This window comes from Ictalurus punctatus, chromosome 2, assembly GCF_001660625.3.
Source record: "Ictalurus punctatus breed USDA103 chromosome 2, Coco_2.0, whole genome shotgun sequence".
NCBI lineage: Eukaryota > Metazoa > Chordata > Actinopteri > Siluriformes > Ictaluridae > Ictalurus > Ictalurus punctatus.
Window position 1 is genome coordinate 32,954,721 of NC_030417.2, and position 17,734 is coordinate 32,972,454.

Below are 17,734 nucleotides of genomic sequence, written 5' to 3' on the forward strand. Positions count from 1 at the left end.
ATATATATATATATATATATATGCTATAAAAAACAATTCTATATCCATACTGTATCCTAACACTGCAATAAATTAGATATCCTGTGAAGTAGACGAATATAAACTTAGTAGAATCTTATACAGTTGCACAGAACAAGCTCTTGATGCCAGGCCTAGCCTCTGTGTGTGCGCGTGTGTGTGGTGAATTAAAGTCCTCCCCCCTCTAATACGGGATCCAGTTTCATCTTTTGTCTTCTCATCACTGCCTCCAGCTCAGTGGATTTTCTTTCAGTCTGAGCGACAGAAAAGAGCAAATATTATATTCCATGTATCACACCAAGAACAAACTGATGTTTATTTATGAATTTATTTTTAAATGTCGAAATTGTGTGTGTTTGTGTAAGCAAGTCACCTCCAGCTGAGCTTTTTGCACCATGATCTGGCTGTAAACTCTGGCCCCCTCTTGAGGAGAAACCTTGCACAGCTCCTCCTTAGTCAGAGAGAAGAGCTGAGGTCCGGTGAGAACCCCCAAATCGTCCGCCGTGCTGAGAGAGAGACAAAGAGAGAGACTTGAAATTGTAAAACAAACTAAGTGGGCTGGTAAATTTTCCATAGTTACATATAAAAATAAAGGGACACATTGACATGTTTGGCTAGCCTGGTGTGGATGTGTATTGGAGAGAAAGACTCACTTTTCACTGAAGCCTTTGGCTCTGAGCCACTCCTGTACCTCAGCAGGAGACGACTGGTAGTTTAGAGGTACTGTAGTGTCATGGGCCTTGTTGATAACCAGAGGCCGCACTGATCCCGGTCTCCCATTAGTCAGCCATTGTGCAAGCTCATTATTCATGAGCATTCCTGAGAATAGAAAGATATTTGACTAACGTCTCACACATTTTATTCAGTGCGTATGTTTCATAACACATACATTGGTTGGTTTTCTGCAGTCCATCTAAAGCAGTGGTCACCAACCCTGTTCCTGTTCCTGGAGATCTACATCCCTGAAGACTTCAGCTCCAACTATAATCGTGCCCACCTGACCATCTAATCATAGCTTTAATAAGTTCTTGATCAACTAAAACAGGTGTGTTAGATTTTGGTTGGAGATGAAACCTACAGGAAGGTACTGTAGATCTCAAGGAAGAGGGTTGGTGACCAATGATGTAGGGTATGATTTAAACCACCTCCAAGTCAAGATTAAAACAAATTCCTTATCCATCCATTTTCCACCATCCTCCAGCCTGGAGTCTATCCTCGGGAACTCCGTGCCCAACTCGAGGGACACCCTGGACACAATCGCACACCCATTCACACACTACGGACAATCTGGAAATGCCAGTAGGTCTATTACATGTCTTTGGACTTGGGGAGGAAACCCCCGAGGCACAAGGAGAACATGCAAGCTCTGCGTACACAGGGCGGAGACGGGATTCAAACTCCTAACCCTGGAGGTGCGAGGCAAACTGCTCTAAAACTGCTAACTCATAAGTACATTAGTTGTTTAAAAATTCACATAGTAATCTTGCTAATTAAAACATCTGTAAAAATAATAATAATAATAATAATTAAGTCAGAGGAAATAATCCATTCAAATTCAAATCAATTACATGGTGGTGTGGTTGTACTGAAGGTTTTGCTTTTGGTTGTACTAAAGGTGAATTTGCTTCTTTTAAAAAAATATAAAAAACAACACTTCCTGTTATAACTCCCACACAATGTGCTGTTGAGGAAAGTGTGAAGAGAACAGTATTGAAACATAGTACTGGACTGCAAAATTAAAGGTGTCAAACATGAGACATACACACACACACAAAAAAAAACATTTTACCTTTCTCACTCTCACTTCCCATTGGTGGCATGCTGACAGGGCGGGACTCGGTGTGGGCATGGTCTCTCCCTGGATTGGGTGCTATATATGAAAAGCGTCCAACTCCCAGGGGAGACAAATGAGCTTTCTGTAGAAATTGAAGTGTAGAGTTAAGATTTGAGTGTAAAGGGGGAGGGTAAATGCAGTTTTTTATTTATCTATATAATAGAGTCAAAACATTTCCTTCTGGTTAATGATGTTAATGTTAAACTTAGGGTTAAGTTTATGTTTAGACAGAGCATTGAGTCATCATTATGCCAATGGAAGTTCCTCAAAAGCTGGGATAAATGGGATAAACAGATGTTTAGGGCCCCCAAGCCACAAGGGGGCACATAAGAATGCAGGATTTAATGTGTGTATCTGTGTATGCGTGTACAGTGTGTGTGTCTTTCTACAGTGAGTAGTGGATATGCCTCACCGTAGATGGCTTGCGCATTATCACGCTGCTGTCTAGCTCTGTCTGGTTGACGGGCTCCAGAATATTTGACGAAACAAAGCCAATCTGGTCATAGCTGTTCCTACACTTCCACCATCGCCCAGACGAATCCAACACCTAGCAGAAAGAGAGGTGAAAACGTTGCAATGGACTTTATGTACTATACAGGTGTATGTCAAAAAATGTGAATATTGTGGAAATGTTCATTTTTTTCCCGTAATTTTATTCAAAAAGTGGAACTATCATATATTCTAGATTCATTAAACATAAAGTGAAAACCCAGTAAATATTAGAATAAAGAATTTATAATACAGAAATGTCACAGTGTCATATTCATAGTGTCAAGCCACTCCTGAACCTGAGACAACGTCAGAATCATCTTACCTGGGCTAAGGAGAAAAAGAAATGGACCGTTGCTCAGTGCTCCGAATTTTGCATTTCATTTGGATATCAAGGTCCCAGAGTCTGGAGGAAGAATGGAGAGTTACAGAATCCAAGCTGCTTGAAGTCCAGTGTGAAGTTTCCACAGTCAGTGATGATTTGGGATGCCATGTCATCCACTGGTGTTGGTCCACTGTGTTTTCTCAAGTCGAGACTCGATGCAGCGTCTACCAGGAGATTTTAGAGAACTTCATGCTTCCATCTGCTGACAAGCTTTATGAAGATACTGATTTCCTTTTCCAGCAGGACTGTGAACCTGCCCACAGTGCCAAAACTACTAGTAGCTGGTTTTCTGACCGTGGTATTACTGTACTTGATTGGCCAGCCACCTCACCTGACCTGAACCCCATAGAGAATCTACGAGAGACACCAGACCCAACAATACAGACGAGCTGAAGGCTATCAAAGCAACCTGGGCTTCCAGAACACCTCAGCAGTGCCACAGGCCTCAGGAGGCCACACGCCTCCATGCCACGCTGCATTGATGCAGTAATTCATGCAAATGGACTAAAGCCCCGACTGATTACTGGGTGCATAAATTCTGTATTATAAATTCTTTATTCTAATATTTTGAGATACTGTTTTTTTTATTTCTATGAGCTGTAAGCCGTAATCATCGAGATTAAGACAAAAAAAAAGGCTTGAAATATTTCACTTTATGTGTAACAAATCTAGAATATATGAAAGTTCCACTTACTGAATTAAATTACGGGAAAAAATGAACTTTTCCATGATATTCTAATTTTTTGAGGTGCATCTGTATGTTTTAGTGAAGGGCATGAGGGCAGAAGTTTGTAGATGATTTTTCATATGATTATGCTGAAATCATATTTATAGCATTTATAGGATCCCCTGTTTTATTAACATCTTGGCGAACAGATGTGCCAGTTTTTAAGGTTTCCAATAAGTTGAACGGAGTTAGAGTGTGTACCTGGAGAGTTTCTCCATGCATCACTGAAATCTCACTGCTGTTTCGGGCCACAAAGTCATATGTGCAGCGGTACAGCTGGTCAGGATGCGGAGTTTCCATACTGCACAACAAACATATATAAACATTCACACAATTATCCGTTAGCCAGTGTAAAATTACACAGGTTTACAGATTACAATGTGGAGCTGTTCAGGAAAAAAGTCAGTATAATGTAGTCTGTGTGTTCAAAATGGCAGACCACATGTACATGCTAACCTCAACAGTCTCCAAAAGAATAAAGTACACAATATGTGAGCAATGTTTTCAATTTGTCAAAAATACCCAGAGTACTTACTAAGTAGGAGACCACATTTATACTTTAGTATGGTTTCTTTCAAATGTTGTATTATATTAAAAAAAAAATTACTTTATACTATAAACTGTCCCTGTAAATATGCTAATGCTTGCTAACAATTATTAGCAATGGTTAAATAGCATGGTTACTTAATCTGGGTTTGTTTTTGTTTTTTCTTGTGGTTCAGTTAGATTTACAAATGACTAGACCTAATTTTAATGATTTTTTCCCCCTTAAAAGCTCTTTAATATTACACTGATTTTGTGCTTAATGAGACAGAAGATGGTTTATGCTAGTTAGCTCATTTTCACACACAATCACACAGCTTTTCCCAAACGAAAGCAATAATGTTTTCGGCTGCCTCAAAGTCCCTGTGAAGTGTCTTGCAACGTGCAGCGTTAGTCAATATGTTGATGTAATTTCCACTGAAACAGGAAGTGTGGAACATATTGAGTGGCTCCTCCCCCCTTTTTTTAAATAGCCAATAGCATTTAGCTTACTTCACAGCCTGGGTTAGTACCATGGATTTTTATAACGTTGGGGGTGGGACCGTTCAGATTCTAGAGAGCTTTTGATTGGACATAAAATCTGATGAGAAGCTGAAGTACAGAATGATGCCATTAAAATTGTTGATCCGTATTGGTGGTAGAGAGAGACTGTAAATTTAAACACATATCTTCTAAATGCGAACGTTGACATTGTTTTGGAGCAAGGCTAGCTTAAAGATAACCTTAAGGCTAATATATTCACAGGCTTGGGGAGTAGCAGAATACATGCAAAAAATGGTAACTGTAATCCGTTATAGCTACTTCAAAAAAAAAAAAAAACATTTTACATTTGCAGAGTAAAATGGTTGAAAAATTGCGACCAAAAATATTAATTTGCGAATGATATTTTTGCTATGATTGCCACTGGTGACAATATAAATGTACACATTATGATTGAAAAATTTGCATGTAATGTCTTTTTAATCGGGTGTTCCGTGAGGAGTAGTCTGTCACACCATTTGTTGTGTTGACGTAATAAAATGAGACGCTGCGCATGAAAGTTTCAGTGGGAAAAAAAGCAGTATCACTGAGTTCAAATTCATCCAGGAAGCGAGGATCATCTTACCGCATCAGATAGACATGTCAAAACAAAAAATATCAGACTTTTCAAAAGATCCGTCAAGCACCAATGCTGATGGCACACCTGCTATTAAAAAAGTAGGCTCCAGTTGTGCCAGCATGAGAGAGAGGATCATCTTTCCGTGTTAATCAAGTAAAAGTGCAGAAAGGCATTTTAAGACTTCAAGAGTTTGCATCTCTAATCTATGATCATCCCACACAGAAAAGTTTTTGTGGCTTTTGTTCCAAAGAGGGCAGAGAAATAGCGGGGGAAATGGATTTCATTACCATTTTCAAGAAAGTTACTGTGAGAAAACATAGCGATTGTCAAAAGCATAAAAAAGCTTGTGACTATGTAATCGCAGAGTGCTCCACAAAAAACACCGTTAGCACAAGCAGTGTCTTGTTTATGTGAACTACATGACGAGACTGAATGAAAGGAGCTAAAAATACAATTCAACACCGCCTGTATGATTGCATGTGAAGAGTTGCCTTTCACCAAATTTACCTCTCAGATATTACTAATGAAGAAAAATTGACAGAATGTGTGCAAGACGTATGACAACGACACGGCACGTGCTTTGAGCAGGATGCATCTAGTTGAGATATTGCTTGTCCTACCAATTTGGGCTTTTCAGCTTAAAACAGGATCAAATCAAAAGTACGCAATTCAATCTTGGAAGACTTGATCAGGATCAGCACAGATGGCTTCACTTGAGCATCACTTGAGCAGTTTGATCCTGAACCACGTGCCAAACGTTGGCTTTCTGCAAAACAGAGGAGGAGGCCAAACTACACTCAATGGCCAAGTGAGACTGACATAATTACAGTCAGTGACACTGGCTCAGATTCTTTGTACAGAACAATTCTTTGTGACCGTATATAGTTCTCATGTTGGAAAAGATGTCCAGTTCCCGCTTTAAGTGAACTTGGATGTAAATGCTGACGCTGTAAAAGGAGGCCAAGCGTACACACATGACAGGATGACCGAAAGTAAGTGTTTTAAAATTTTTATGTAGCACTTAAAAAATCATTTGGAGCCAATGCCTTCTTAATATATATATTTTTTTGTCTGGAGACCTGCATAACATAATATAAATGGCTGTTTGATTATAGTTCTGGTTCTCTCGTGCCAGTTGTGACTCACATGAGCAACAAATTGATTTATTTATTAAAACAAATCCAAACATTTGAATATGTTTTTAAGCTCTAAAATAAGCTCCGAATAAAAGTATTTTTTTATTGCTTTTCTCTTGACTTTATTTACATATGTGACCTTGAAGTAATCCAAAAGTAATCGGATTACGTTACTTTCATATTGTGATGCTTGTATGACGTTACTGATTACATTTTTTATGAGGTCATTTGTAACTGTAACGGAATATATTTTTACAGTAGCCCTCCTAACCCTGTATATTCATATTAAAAGCCACAAAAGTTCCATTTTTATTCCATGGGGACTTTAAAGACTATTTCTGGTGTTTTAATGCATCAAATTTCGGCTTTAACCGATAAAAGTGAACATTTTTTGGGTCAGAGAAAATGTGCAATCATTCTGAGGTAACTTCATGTACATGTAACTGATGTTACTGAAGTTAACTGACAGGTAGTTGCATGATCATGTAAAAAAAATAAATAAGCACTTTTTAAACATGTATGCGCATGGTCATTTATTTCACTTAGCTTGAATACTCTATGGTCAGTTTATTTTATAGCTACATATGTAAAGTGTGATTGCTATATGGTTTATCTGTTTTCACCTTGTGGGACCAAATAATATGGTATAAAAAAAAAAACTGGGTTAAAAATTAATCAAACAGATAGCTCACAAGAATCAAAACAGGATGTAATGTATGTAAAGGCTCACAATAGTCAGCATTTACCTTTCATCTGTGTGCTGGACAGGTGATGAGGGCTGCCTATTTTCTAACTGAAATGACAGGTGGAATATAATGAAAGTAGTGTTATTTAATATGGGAAATAGAAGTTTAAGTGTGTGTGAAGGTGCATGTAAAACCTGTTGACGTTGCAGCAGGGCCTCTTTTTTGTTCTGTGATTCAACAGGATCTACAAAAGCCTGACCGTTTGCATCAAAGGCATCAGGCTTCCAACCGTCCAGAAACACTGGAGTATACGGGGATGCTGATTTAGCATGCTGTGAACTGACACACACACACATACACACACATACACACGCACACACACACACACACACACACATGGACACATGGTTTTACTTTTTGTTACTTAGAGTTTTGTGATTGTTTGTATTACATAGCAGTCAGAAACTCAGATATAATGTAGACCTGTGATTGTTTTGTCATGGAATTCCCCACCCCTCACCACCCTTGTTTACATGAGAGAATACTTCGCCTCCACCATGGATAGAGCAGGAAAGCAAAGGGAGCATGATGCCAAACCATGCTGAGAAGATAACCATAATCATTCAGTACTTCCCAGTGGACTTTCTTGATTCCCCCAGAACAATTTGATGGCTTTTCAGTTTATCCTGAAAGCTTTCTTCTACAGTATCAGTTTTATTTCGCAAGTCTGGTGGACCCCAAGCCTGAAGAAAAGTAGTGGCCGGAGTTCATGCTGTCCTGGATCACTGGCCCAGCCTGCCAGTGGACAGAGGTCCTGATTGCACTGAGATCCAACAGCCTTAACAGCGTAGCCCAGTTTGTTGTACTTTTAGTCAAGGTTTTTGGGTGTCCAGAGTTTTAACCCGACCTGGAAAAATTTTTGGGGAGTGCCAGCCTGACGAACGAACCCACTCAGCAGTTCACCATGCACTATGAGAGGGAGCCAGAGGCTGACAGGGCGACCTCCATAGCCCAGCTCCAGACCGAGGCCGACAGGGCGGCCTTCACAGCCCAGGTCCAGACCGAGGCCGACAGGGTGGCCTTCACAGCCAAGCTCCAGTCAAAGGCCGACATAGCGGCCTCACCTGCAGAGCTCCCTCCAAAAACTGACGTGGTGACCTCATCTCCAAGCCAGGTTCCAGCCAGAGGCCAACGAGATGGCCCACTGAGCCATGTTCCAGTTAGAGGCCGTCGAGATGGCCCATCAAGTTTTGCTCACGCTTGAGGTTGACGACACGGCCCACTAAGCATTGCTCACGCCTGAGGCTGACAACACGGCCCACTAAGCTTTGCTCACACCTGATGCTGATGACACGGCCTCCCAAGCCTGGTTGCCACCTAAGAAGCACGGTGATCATGTCCAAGCCCAGCCATCTAACCCCAGCGAGCCTGTCGCCGACTCACCTCCTGATTTCTGCCTGTATGCCTTATGTCTGCTCACCAGCTCCTCTGAAAGAAGTAGTGTTTTTGGCGCTTTTGGAGAAGCACCCTTGAGGGAGACTCTTTTCATGGAATTCCCCTCGCACTGACTGCCAGAGCATTTAGCACACATGAACTGCCTGAAGTGCAAGCAGCGCGCTCAACAGCCTGTAGCACGACAGCGCACATTTCCAGGTTTTCATACTTTGTTTACTTTTGACACGTGTGTTTTGTTTTGGTTTCTGTCCTGTCTCCGCCCCTGTAATATTATTGGTTATCCCTAATGTGTCTCAGCTGTTCTGCGTTATTAGTTTGTGTATTTAAACCCCTTGTGTTTCATTGTCACATCGTAAAGTATTGAGCTTCCGTGTTTTTTGCCACCTGAGTCATACCAAGCCTTTGATCTTTGTTCTGCATTTTATGTTTTTGATCCTGCCTTCGTTTCTCGTTTCTCATCTACGCCCAGTTTATGCCCGTATGCAGATCGCCTGACCCACGCCTGTTCTTGACTATGTTTTTACTTATTGATTTGTCTGCCTGTCTCTTTAAATAAAGCTTTTAACTGCACTTGAATCCATCACCACCCTTGTTTACATGAAAAGTTTTAGTCAGGTTTAACAGGCTTATTGAAGTTTACTGGGTGTGACATGCTTATATTGATTGTTTGACAATATGGTCATTGTTTATTTGTCCATTTTGCATCAGGCATCAGAATCTGTGCAGATTCTGGCACACCCAAAAGAGGCTAGTATTTTATTTGGACAATAGACACTCTGCAAACCATATCATATATAGACTGCCATGCAGAAGCCTGCCAACTGATTCTCAACAACGGCAGAAAAGTTTCAATAAAATCAACATTAGCTAATACTGAAATTGGGATTAATAGTTTGATGGTCTAGCGATAATCTACTAAACATCAAGGGCTAAAATCCGAACCATCCAAATAAAGTAAATGCAAAAGGGACAAATTGTTAGTCTATAGATCAGGGGCTGTGAACTGGTGGAACCAGCAAAGTATTATGACTTCCATCCATCCATCCATTTTCCATACCACTTATCCTACGCAGGGTCGCGGGGGAGCCTGGAGCCTATCCCAGTGAGCTTGGGGTACGAGGTGGAGGACCTGCTGGACAGGGTACATACCAATTGCAGGGCACAATGACACACTAAGGACAATTTGGAAATGCCAATCAGCCTACAACACATGTCCTTGGACTGGGGGATGAAGAACCTGATGCAAGGCCGGGCAGATGTGGGATTCAAGTCCCCAGCCCCAGAGGTGTGAGGCAAACGTGCTAACCACTAAGCCACCTTACAAAATTGCCCATGCTTTCTGGGTGGGAGGGATGGTATACTCTCGCTCCCCTGTCAATCACTGCAATGCTAAAAGTCTATAAGCTGATAAATGTGGAAGAGTGCTCTGCTCTGACTGTGTTGTGTTTCCCTTTGATGCAGCATGAATAAATCAAAGAGATGAGGTTGGCTGGCTTTACATGTCTTGATAGAAGCACATTTTAGCCTTCATACTCTCTGGTTGGTATCTGTCGTATGATAGGGGAGAGCTGGTTGGTAGATGGGAATTGACAAGTGACCAAATTGGGGAGAAAATAGGGAGCATTTATTTTCAGTTTCAAGTTCAAAGCATGTCCCATCTGTTCATGGTACTAGTCTAAAGAGGACGGGGGATTAACACTTGTAATAGTTAGTGTAGTTGGCAGGTTGTAGACAGTCTATAGATGGTTTCTTTAATGTTTGCAGTGTCTAAAGGGAACTATCCAAATAAAGTGTTATCCAATGAAGCCCTAAGCCTGGATCTTAGGAAACACTTAGGAACACATACAGAAATGTGTCCTGTGGTTCTTTTTAGATCGCAAACATGCTCCAATGCCATGTATTTTTGTTGAATGTGTATCTTTAAAAAAGTTATATCTGTTTTGTGGTTTGAAACAGACTCAAAAGAAGTATTTGTGCAGTCCTGGGTAATTATAGTTTTAGTGGTCATGCTTAACATTTTAGAAAATGGAGCATGAAATGTGCTCTGAATGTGCTCTGTGCTCTGAAATGAGTGAAAACCTGTAATACTGACTTTGGATGGGTCCAGTTGGGGCCGAGAGAGCTCCACAACTCTCTTTCCTCCTGTGTGATATACTGCTGCAGTAGAGAAATGGCTCCACTGGTCAGTGCAGGACTGGACACACCGGCTGCCAAGTCAGGACCACCTGTAGTTTTGACCATCTGGGCACACACACACACACACACACACACACACACACACACACACACACACACCTACTGTATATATATATACACAGTACAGAATTTGCTTTTATATACATAAGATTATCAGTTTTATAGAGTCTTATATTTATATTGCATATTTACTAACTGCTAAAATCAACAAATGTTTCTGCTTTCATGAATTCTACAGTCAAATGTATTTGTATATTTAAGGTCTACTGTGAATCTTTATTTTGTCCTTTCAGAGATAGAGCTGTAGTCAAAGACAGGGATCAGGTGAACTGTCCATAGTTTCAGCAATAAAAAAGGAATTTATTATTCAGGAAAATAGGAAATAGAAATCATTACTCTGATCACGCTTGCAGTGATCTATTGATTTAAAGCTTTGTTTACTTAAACATCGAGCACATGAAGAGAACACTGTGTTATAGATTTGGCAAATGTGTGGCGGTCTGGGAAAACCCACTGGATGTTGCTGTAGCTGAGTTCAACAAAAAAAAAAAGGAAAGTTTTTTTTTTTTTTTAACTTATAGTATGTTGACATCTCGTCTTTAAGAAACTATGAATGCATTTCACCAAATTTATTTGCAATCTTTATAATATATGGAATTAAATTTGTAAACAAAACAAAAAAACGAACAAAAATATACAGTGAGAAAGAAGAAAAACATTCTGAAACTGAAAACAGTGAACTCAGTGGCAGAAATTTAACATGGTTTTCAAATAAACAGCATTCTTTGTTAGCAGTTTTCTAAGCTTTTTTTGCTTATGCGCCAAAAGTTTACGGTCGCCATTCTGGTACAAATCTCCTGCGCGGGCGGGACTTAACAGCAATTTACTCTTATTGGCTAGTGAGATTTGGATCGAGAGCTCAAGTGTCCAGCTGAGGAGGAGAAGATGGAGGATGATGATGATGATGATGACGACGACTATGGCGATGCTCTGTGCTGCTCCTGAGAGCTCATCTCGGAAAAAATAGTCGTATGAGACTGCCCAATCCTCAAATATTAATTACTAACTAATATACTAAGTAATAAGTAATTTCCACTACAAAGTACAAACACTATAACTATACAGAGAACAGCATCCAGAACGCTCTGCAAAACGCTCTGCCACTTACGTCTCTACTTCCTGGTCAGGGAGATGTCAATCAAAATCTCACTATCCTGTAAGAGTGAATCGCTGTTAAGCCCCACCCATGTATGAGATTTGTGAAAGAATGGTGACGGTAAACTTGTGGAGAGCAAATGAAAAGTGTGAACGCGTAAACGGAAACTCTGGCAAAACAAAGCTGTTAGAAAAGAACACTTTAACCAAGGACTCTGTTTATTTGAAGACCATGTTACATTGTTGCCACTGAGTTCACTGTTTCCCGTTTCAGAGGTTTTTTTCTTCTTTCTCATTGTATATTTCTGTTAATTTCTTGAAATGTTATGTTCAATGGCCTAGTCTGTGTTACTCTAAAGATCATGTAGTGTCTTAAGTGTCTTAAATGTCTAAAGCCTTGCAGGTTATGTGCGATTTCCATAAAGCAAGATTTGGGATAGCTACGTATGTGCGTCACGCTGCTGCCACATGATTGGTTGATAAGATGATTGCATGAACAGTGAGTGTATACTGTAATTTCCTCATGTGAAGGGTTTTCCCAGGTCACTGTACAGAAGGTGAAGCAAACAAACAAAGACATATTTGCTACAGATATGATCTGTGTACACTAACCAGGTCGAGAGGAACGAACAGGTAATGCATAAGCTCCTCTGAGTTTGGATCTGCTATGTGTGTCTTCAAACAGTCCTGGAATATCAAACAACATACTGTAGCTGTGAATGAAAACTAAAACAGTCATGGATGCAAAGAATAAGAAAAATATTAATAATAATAAATCAGCACAGTTTAAAGAGAGACTGTGATGAAAGATTACATTACCAGCAAACTGAATGAGTATTTAATCTTCTGGAAAATGTCCACAAACTCTTGTTCGGATGGAGGGCTTACTTGTGTCATCATGACATCATCTACAGCATACGCACACACACACACACCACAGTCTTTATATCAAACCTTTTACTGTAGTTTTTCCTCATTTATGTCCCAATTAAATATCCCAATCCCTTTGTCTGACTCCTCTCTTACAACCCTGCTTCTTCTTCTTGTCGTTCTTCTTTCTTTGCATGTTTTGCTGCAGAGTGCGCTGAGCATCAGCTGCCTGCTGCAGTTGGGCCATGAAGCGCTCCACATCAGAAAAGCAGTGGTTTAACAGCTCCTGAGAGACAGACAGTATGCTCTTTACCATGTAATTTAATACACACCCACTTACCTCCCTACAATCAGTGGCCATTTCATCAAATACACCTGTCATATAAATGCACTTTGTATGTGTACAATTACCAATTGAAATCCTATCATACCCCATATCCTATCCACCCCGTGCATCAATGGAATCATTCTCAGCAGCTGCGTTGAAAACCAAAAAAAACCTAAAAATGTCCAACTAACATCGGTGCTGTGGTGAAACACTGATATTGAAGTAGACCAGAGGATGATTAGTGCACTCTCTGCATGGAAAAACTGAGCTGTAATATATAACTTGCACCAATAAAATATGTGTGTCAAACAGAATCTGCTGCAGCAGATACACTCATATAAACACCACACACACTACCATTTCAATGGTACTGCTGAGTTAAACATGGATAATCATCCAGGATTGGCCCTTTAGTGGTCCCTTTCCATTGATGAATGGGTGAAGCGGGGTTGACAACCGGTACATAGGAATTGATGGGCTATCGACAGTAATTGTACACAAAAATTTACAGAACGGTGAAATAAATCCTTTCAAAATATATACGCTGCTAATAACCAATCTGCCAAAGACTAGGTAAATCTGTGTATATCTGTACTGTAAATTAATTGACAACTTGTTCATACACACCACGTTATGTTCTGGTTGTCTAACGCTTTCCTTCCCATTCACTGAAAAAAAAAAAGCATAAGAAAAAACACAATGACTTAAGCACGTATTATATTCATTTATTTTATTCGGTGATGTTTGAAAATAACAAACTTGAACAGAATGATAAAATGTCCCCTATTTTGTTCCACAGACAGCCAGTAAAACAGAGGACACACCTTGCGTATGAGCAGGCTGGCCCTCCGTAGGAAAAGGTCTGAGGAAAGAATGTTTCTTGGGAACAACCGGTGGGGGATTCATCTGAGAGAGGAACAGAGAGGTATAAGTTATCCAAACAATTTTCTCTGCAGGGAGTTTTATGTTAGCTGTCTCTTTTGTCCTGCCATACACAATGGTCCAGAAATATCATTTGTGCAGTCTTTAAGTATATAGACATGACATTTTATGTGATAGCAGTAATAATTTGTATACTTTTGAGCTTGAGTTGTTTGGGGTGCGGGGTGTGGTGGTGCACAATACTACTACTATTACTACTACTACTACTAGTATTAATAGTTGTAGAAGTAATCGCAGTTGTAGTCGTAGAAGTAGTAGGAAGAGGAGCCACATTAGTAGCAGAAGAAGAAGAAGATGAAGAAGAAGAAGAGTTGAAGTAGGAGGAGGAGAAGGAGAAGGGGGATGAGGAGGAGGAGCTGCAATAGTAGTAGTACAAGAAGAAGAAGAAGAAGAAGAAGAAGAGGAAGAGGAAGAGGAAGTGCTAGTAGTAGTAGAAGAAGTAGTAGGAGGGGCTGCATTAGAAGTAGAAGTAGTAGAGGTAGTAGTAGAAAAAATAAGAGAAGTAGTTGTTGTTGTTGTTGTAGTAGCAATAGTAACTTGTAGTAGTAGTAGTAGTAGTAGGAGGAGTAGGAGGCAGTGGAGAAGTTGTAGTAGTGGAAGAAGAAGTAGTAGTAGTAGTAGTAGTAGTAGTAGTAGTAGTAGTAGCAGGAGAAGTACAAGGAGGAGGAGGAGGAGGATGGGGAGGAGAAACTGCATAAGTAGTAGATGTAGTAGTAGTAATACGATGAGGAGGAGGAGTTGGAGGAGCTGTAGTAGTAGTAGTAGTAGAAAAAATAAGAGGAGGGCAAGAAATAGGAGTACTAGGAGGAGGAGGCGGAGGAGTGGTAGGAGTAGTATTGATCCTGCCTTACTGCATACAAATTATTCCTGCAAAAGTGTTACATAGAACCTCTACACTGTCCTCTTCCTCCATCCGTCTCCACCATACAGACAGCACTTTTTAGTGACTGTTTTTATTTATGTTTTTTATTTTTGGCTGAGTGGTTTAGCCATCTATCTTTCTTTATAAGGGTGCACGTGGCTTCGTGGTTAGCCTCACACCTCCAGGGTTAAGGGTTCAATTCCCACTACTGCCCTGTGTGTGCAGAGCGTGCATGTTCTCACCGTGCTGCGGGGGTTTCCTCCACGTACCCCAGTTTCCTCCCCCAGACCAAAGACATGCACGATAGGCTGATTGGCATGCCTAAAGTGTATGAATGGGTGTGTGAATGTGTATGTGATTGTGTGCCCTGCGATGGATCGGCACCCCATCCAGGGTGTCCCCCGCCTTGTGCCCTGTGCTCCCTGGGATAGGCTCCAGGTTCCCCGTGACCCGGTAGGAGAAGCAGTACAGAAAATGGATGGATGGATATTTCTTAATGTATTGAATTCTCAAAGCTGAGGTGAAGGTAATGATAAATTTTACATAACAGCAGTTCTGACAGTATTGCTCTCAATATTTTGATTTTAACAGATTTTAACAATCAAAAATATCTCATTGTTGATATGGTGAATCTTTCTGTCGGTAGAAGTTTATTTAACGTATTTGGAAGGAGTCTCCAGTGTCCGCGCTTTGTACCAGACAGAGGTAAAGCTGTAACTTTAAGCTCTAACTTCAAGAGAGAAAAAATGTAAGTTTCATGACTGAACAACTGTTTATAGGTGCTATAATGTAAGTGATAACAGGAAACACAGATTTTCCCCAACATTAAATGTAATTATAAATGGGTGAAATGTATGATGTGTCGTTCTTAATAAATTAAAAATGACAATCATTGGCAAGTTGCTGTGAAATAAGAAGAATAAAACATATCGTAACGTGCTGTTATATCACAATAATCAGCATTTTAACAGTAACATCACTGATTATTTTCCTCTAACAGCATGCCATGACATGGATTACTTCGTACTAAATCCAGTATGCAGTATATAATCAGACATGTGGGTCTATCTTTGCTATGTACGTTCTGTGTGTGGCTATCCACTAAGTTTAAACAAGTGTTAACTATAACGTATTAGCTAGTTAGTTGTTTACTAAATCCTTCGTGAGTTGAGGTGCATGTGCTGGATCACATTAAACACTATAGCCTGCATTTCTGCATTTTCTCTCCCCTTCAGCGGAATGTCCAAGTCGCAAGCGATGTTATCTCTGCTTAGATTTCTCTAACCTTCCTTAAATAAAGAAACACCAAGATAATCTACACCAGATGTGAAAAAGAACATCACAGGACAGAATCAGCTGTATATATTCAGGCTATAGGACCCAAACCCGTGCAGGGTTGTGTAATTTGACCTGGTGTCAAGTGTCTGGTTTTGGTTATGTCATAAGAACCGGATGAATCTCTACCGAAACTGTTATGGTCAAGGCTGTAATGAAGCTTTCTGAGGGTACAACAATACTGTTTGTAATCTTGACACCATATACTGTATAAAAGAGGAGGTATTTTTCACGATGCTGTACCATGACTCTGCAAAACGCCCGTCTTTTAATAATCTTACACTACAGAAACCTGTAAAGTGAAAAGGTGTATCCTGTAAGTGTGTGCAATCTTATATGTACATTGTGGTTGTTTTATGAGATATTTGAGAAGCAGGGATGGTGTAACTCACATTCCACATACAATAAAACTCTTCTAGTTTATAAACTACAACATAATTTGTTGTTTAGCACCAATGTTAGCAGGTTTATGCTTTTTACACACACAAAAAAAGATTGTACAGATTGTTAGCATCATTTTTAAATATTGCAAAAGGAACATGAAATAGATTCACAATTACAGTTACGGTGTTGTAACATGTATAAGCTCAAATAACCTCAAACTGGGAAACATTTCATTTCATAACATGCATCCTATATACATATCGATATGCATTTTATGTATATAAGATTGACATTATGTCTATATACTGCAAACATTTATATACTCTATGATATATTATTGATATATATATTAGATATATATATATATATATATATATATATATATATATATATATATCTATGATATATATATTAGTGTCCGAGCAAAACACAAGTCTTTAAAGGGATTTCTTCAGATACCTAAAAATATCTGGTGGTCATTCAACAACTTTCTTTAACCCGCCTTTGCATTTACAGTCGATGCTTTTGAATTACAATTCTGACATTTGGAAAAAATACATTGATAAAATGAATTAATATGTTAACGTCTTACCTTACGAGTAGCCATGCGTCAGTCTTACATCTTCTGTTTACGCCTCATAGAGAAATGCAGAAACAAGAAAAACAAGAACACCTGTCAGGTCTCGGCCAACCTCTCTCTCGCTCACCCGCTCTCTCCCTCCCTCTCTGTATCTAAGGTTCGCACCCTCAGTGTGCTTTGACTGTCTGTCGAGTGTTTCAGATAACTGGCAGATTGAGTTAATAGATTAATTTAAAAGGTTTTTGTTCTCTCTCAAACATACATGAGTAGTCACGTTCCAGGAAGCAACTATTTCTGACCACATACATGTACATACACACGCCTACACCAAGGACACTCAGCAAAGCCTGTCTAACCAGCTCTCGCTCTCTTTCTCTCTCAGAGGTATTAAAAGAATGTTGTTACCTTAGTGCCTGCAGGTGTACCTGGTACCTTCAGAGCCATTTTTCATCCCCGAAGTGACCAGTATCATTCAAAACATTTCCTGAAGGTAGCCAACTGTTTTATAAACAATTGATTAACCCCTTAAACTATTGGCTTAGTATTGTGCTATTTATTTAAGCATATCACTGAGTCGTAAACTACCATGAATTATTCAGTAACTACGGTGAAACTAATAGACAAGGCATGCAGGTAACAAGATTGAGGAATACTGACATGGCCTTTAACTCTTCTAACCCAGATTTAACTCATCGGTGATGATTAACTAA

At 39.8% G+C, this 17,734-nt stretch overlaps 1 protein-coding gene across 1 annotated transcript; it reads right to left on the bottom strand.

Annotated features, from left to right (window-relative positions):
- Window positions 1-4: 4 nt before the first annotated feature.
- On the bottom strand, window positions 5-17,307 carry eps8l1a (eps8 like 1a). The gene is made up of 15 exons (XM_017456883.3): window positions 17,037-17,307; window positions 13,746-13,827; window positions 13,549-13,589; window positions 12,750-12,879; window positions 12,543-12,631; window positions 12,336-12,410; window positions 10,465-10,613; window positions 7,112-7,256; window positions 6,978-7,024; window positions 3,655-3,754; window positions 2,265-2,399; window positions 1,808-1,934; window positions 672-837; window positions 392-524; window positions 5-272 (listed from the first exon to the last, which is right to left on the bottom strand). Exons 1-15 carry the CDS (start codon window positions 17,049-17,051, stop codon window positions 186-188), a joined length of 1,521 nt encoding a protein of 506 aa, XP_017312372.1. The 5' UTR covers window positions 17,052-17,307; the 3' UTR covers window positions 5-185.
- Between the last annotated feature and the right edge of the window lie 427 nt (window positions 17,308-17,734).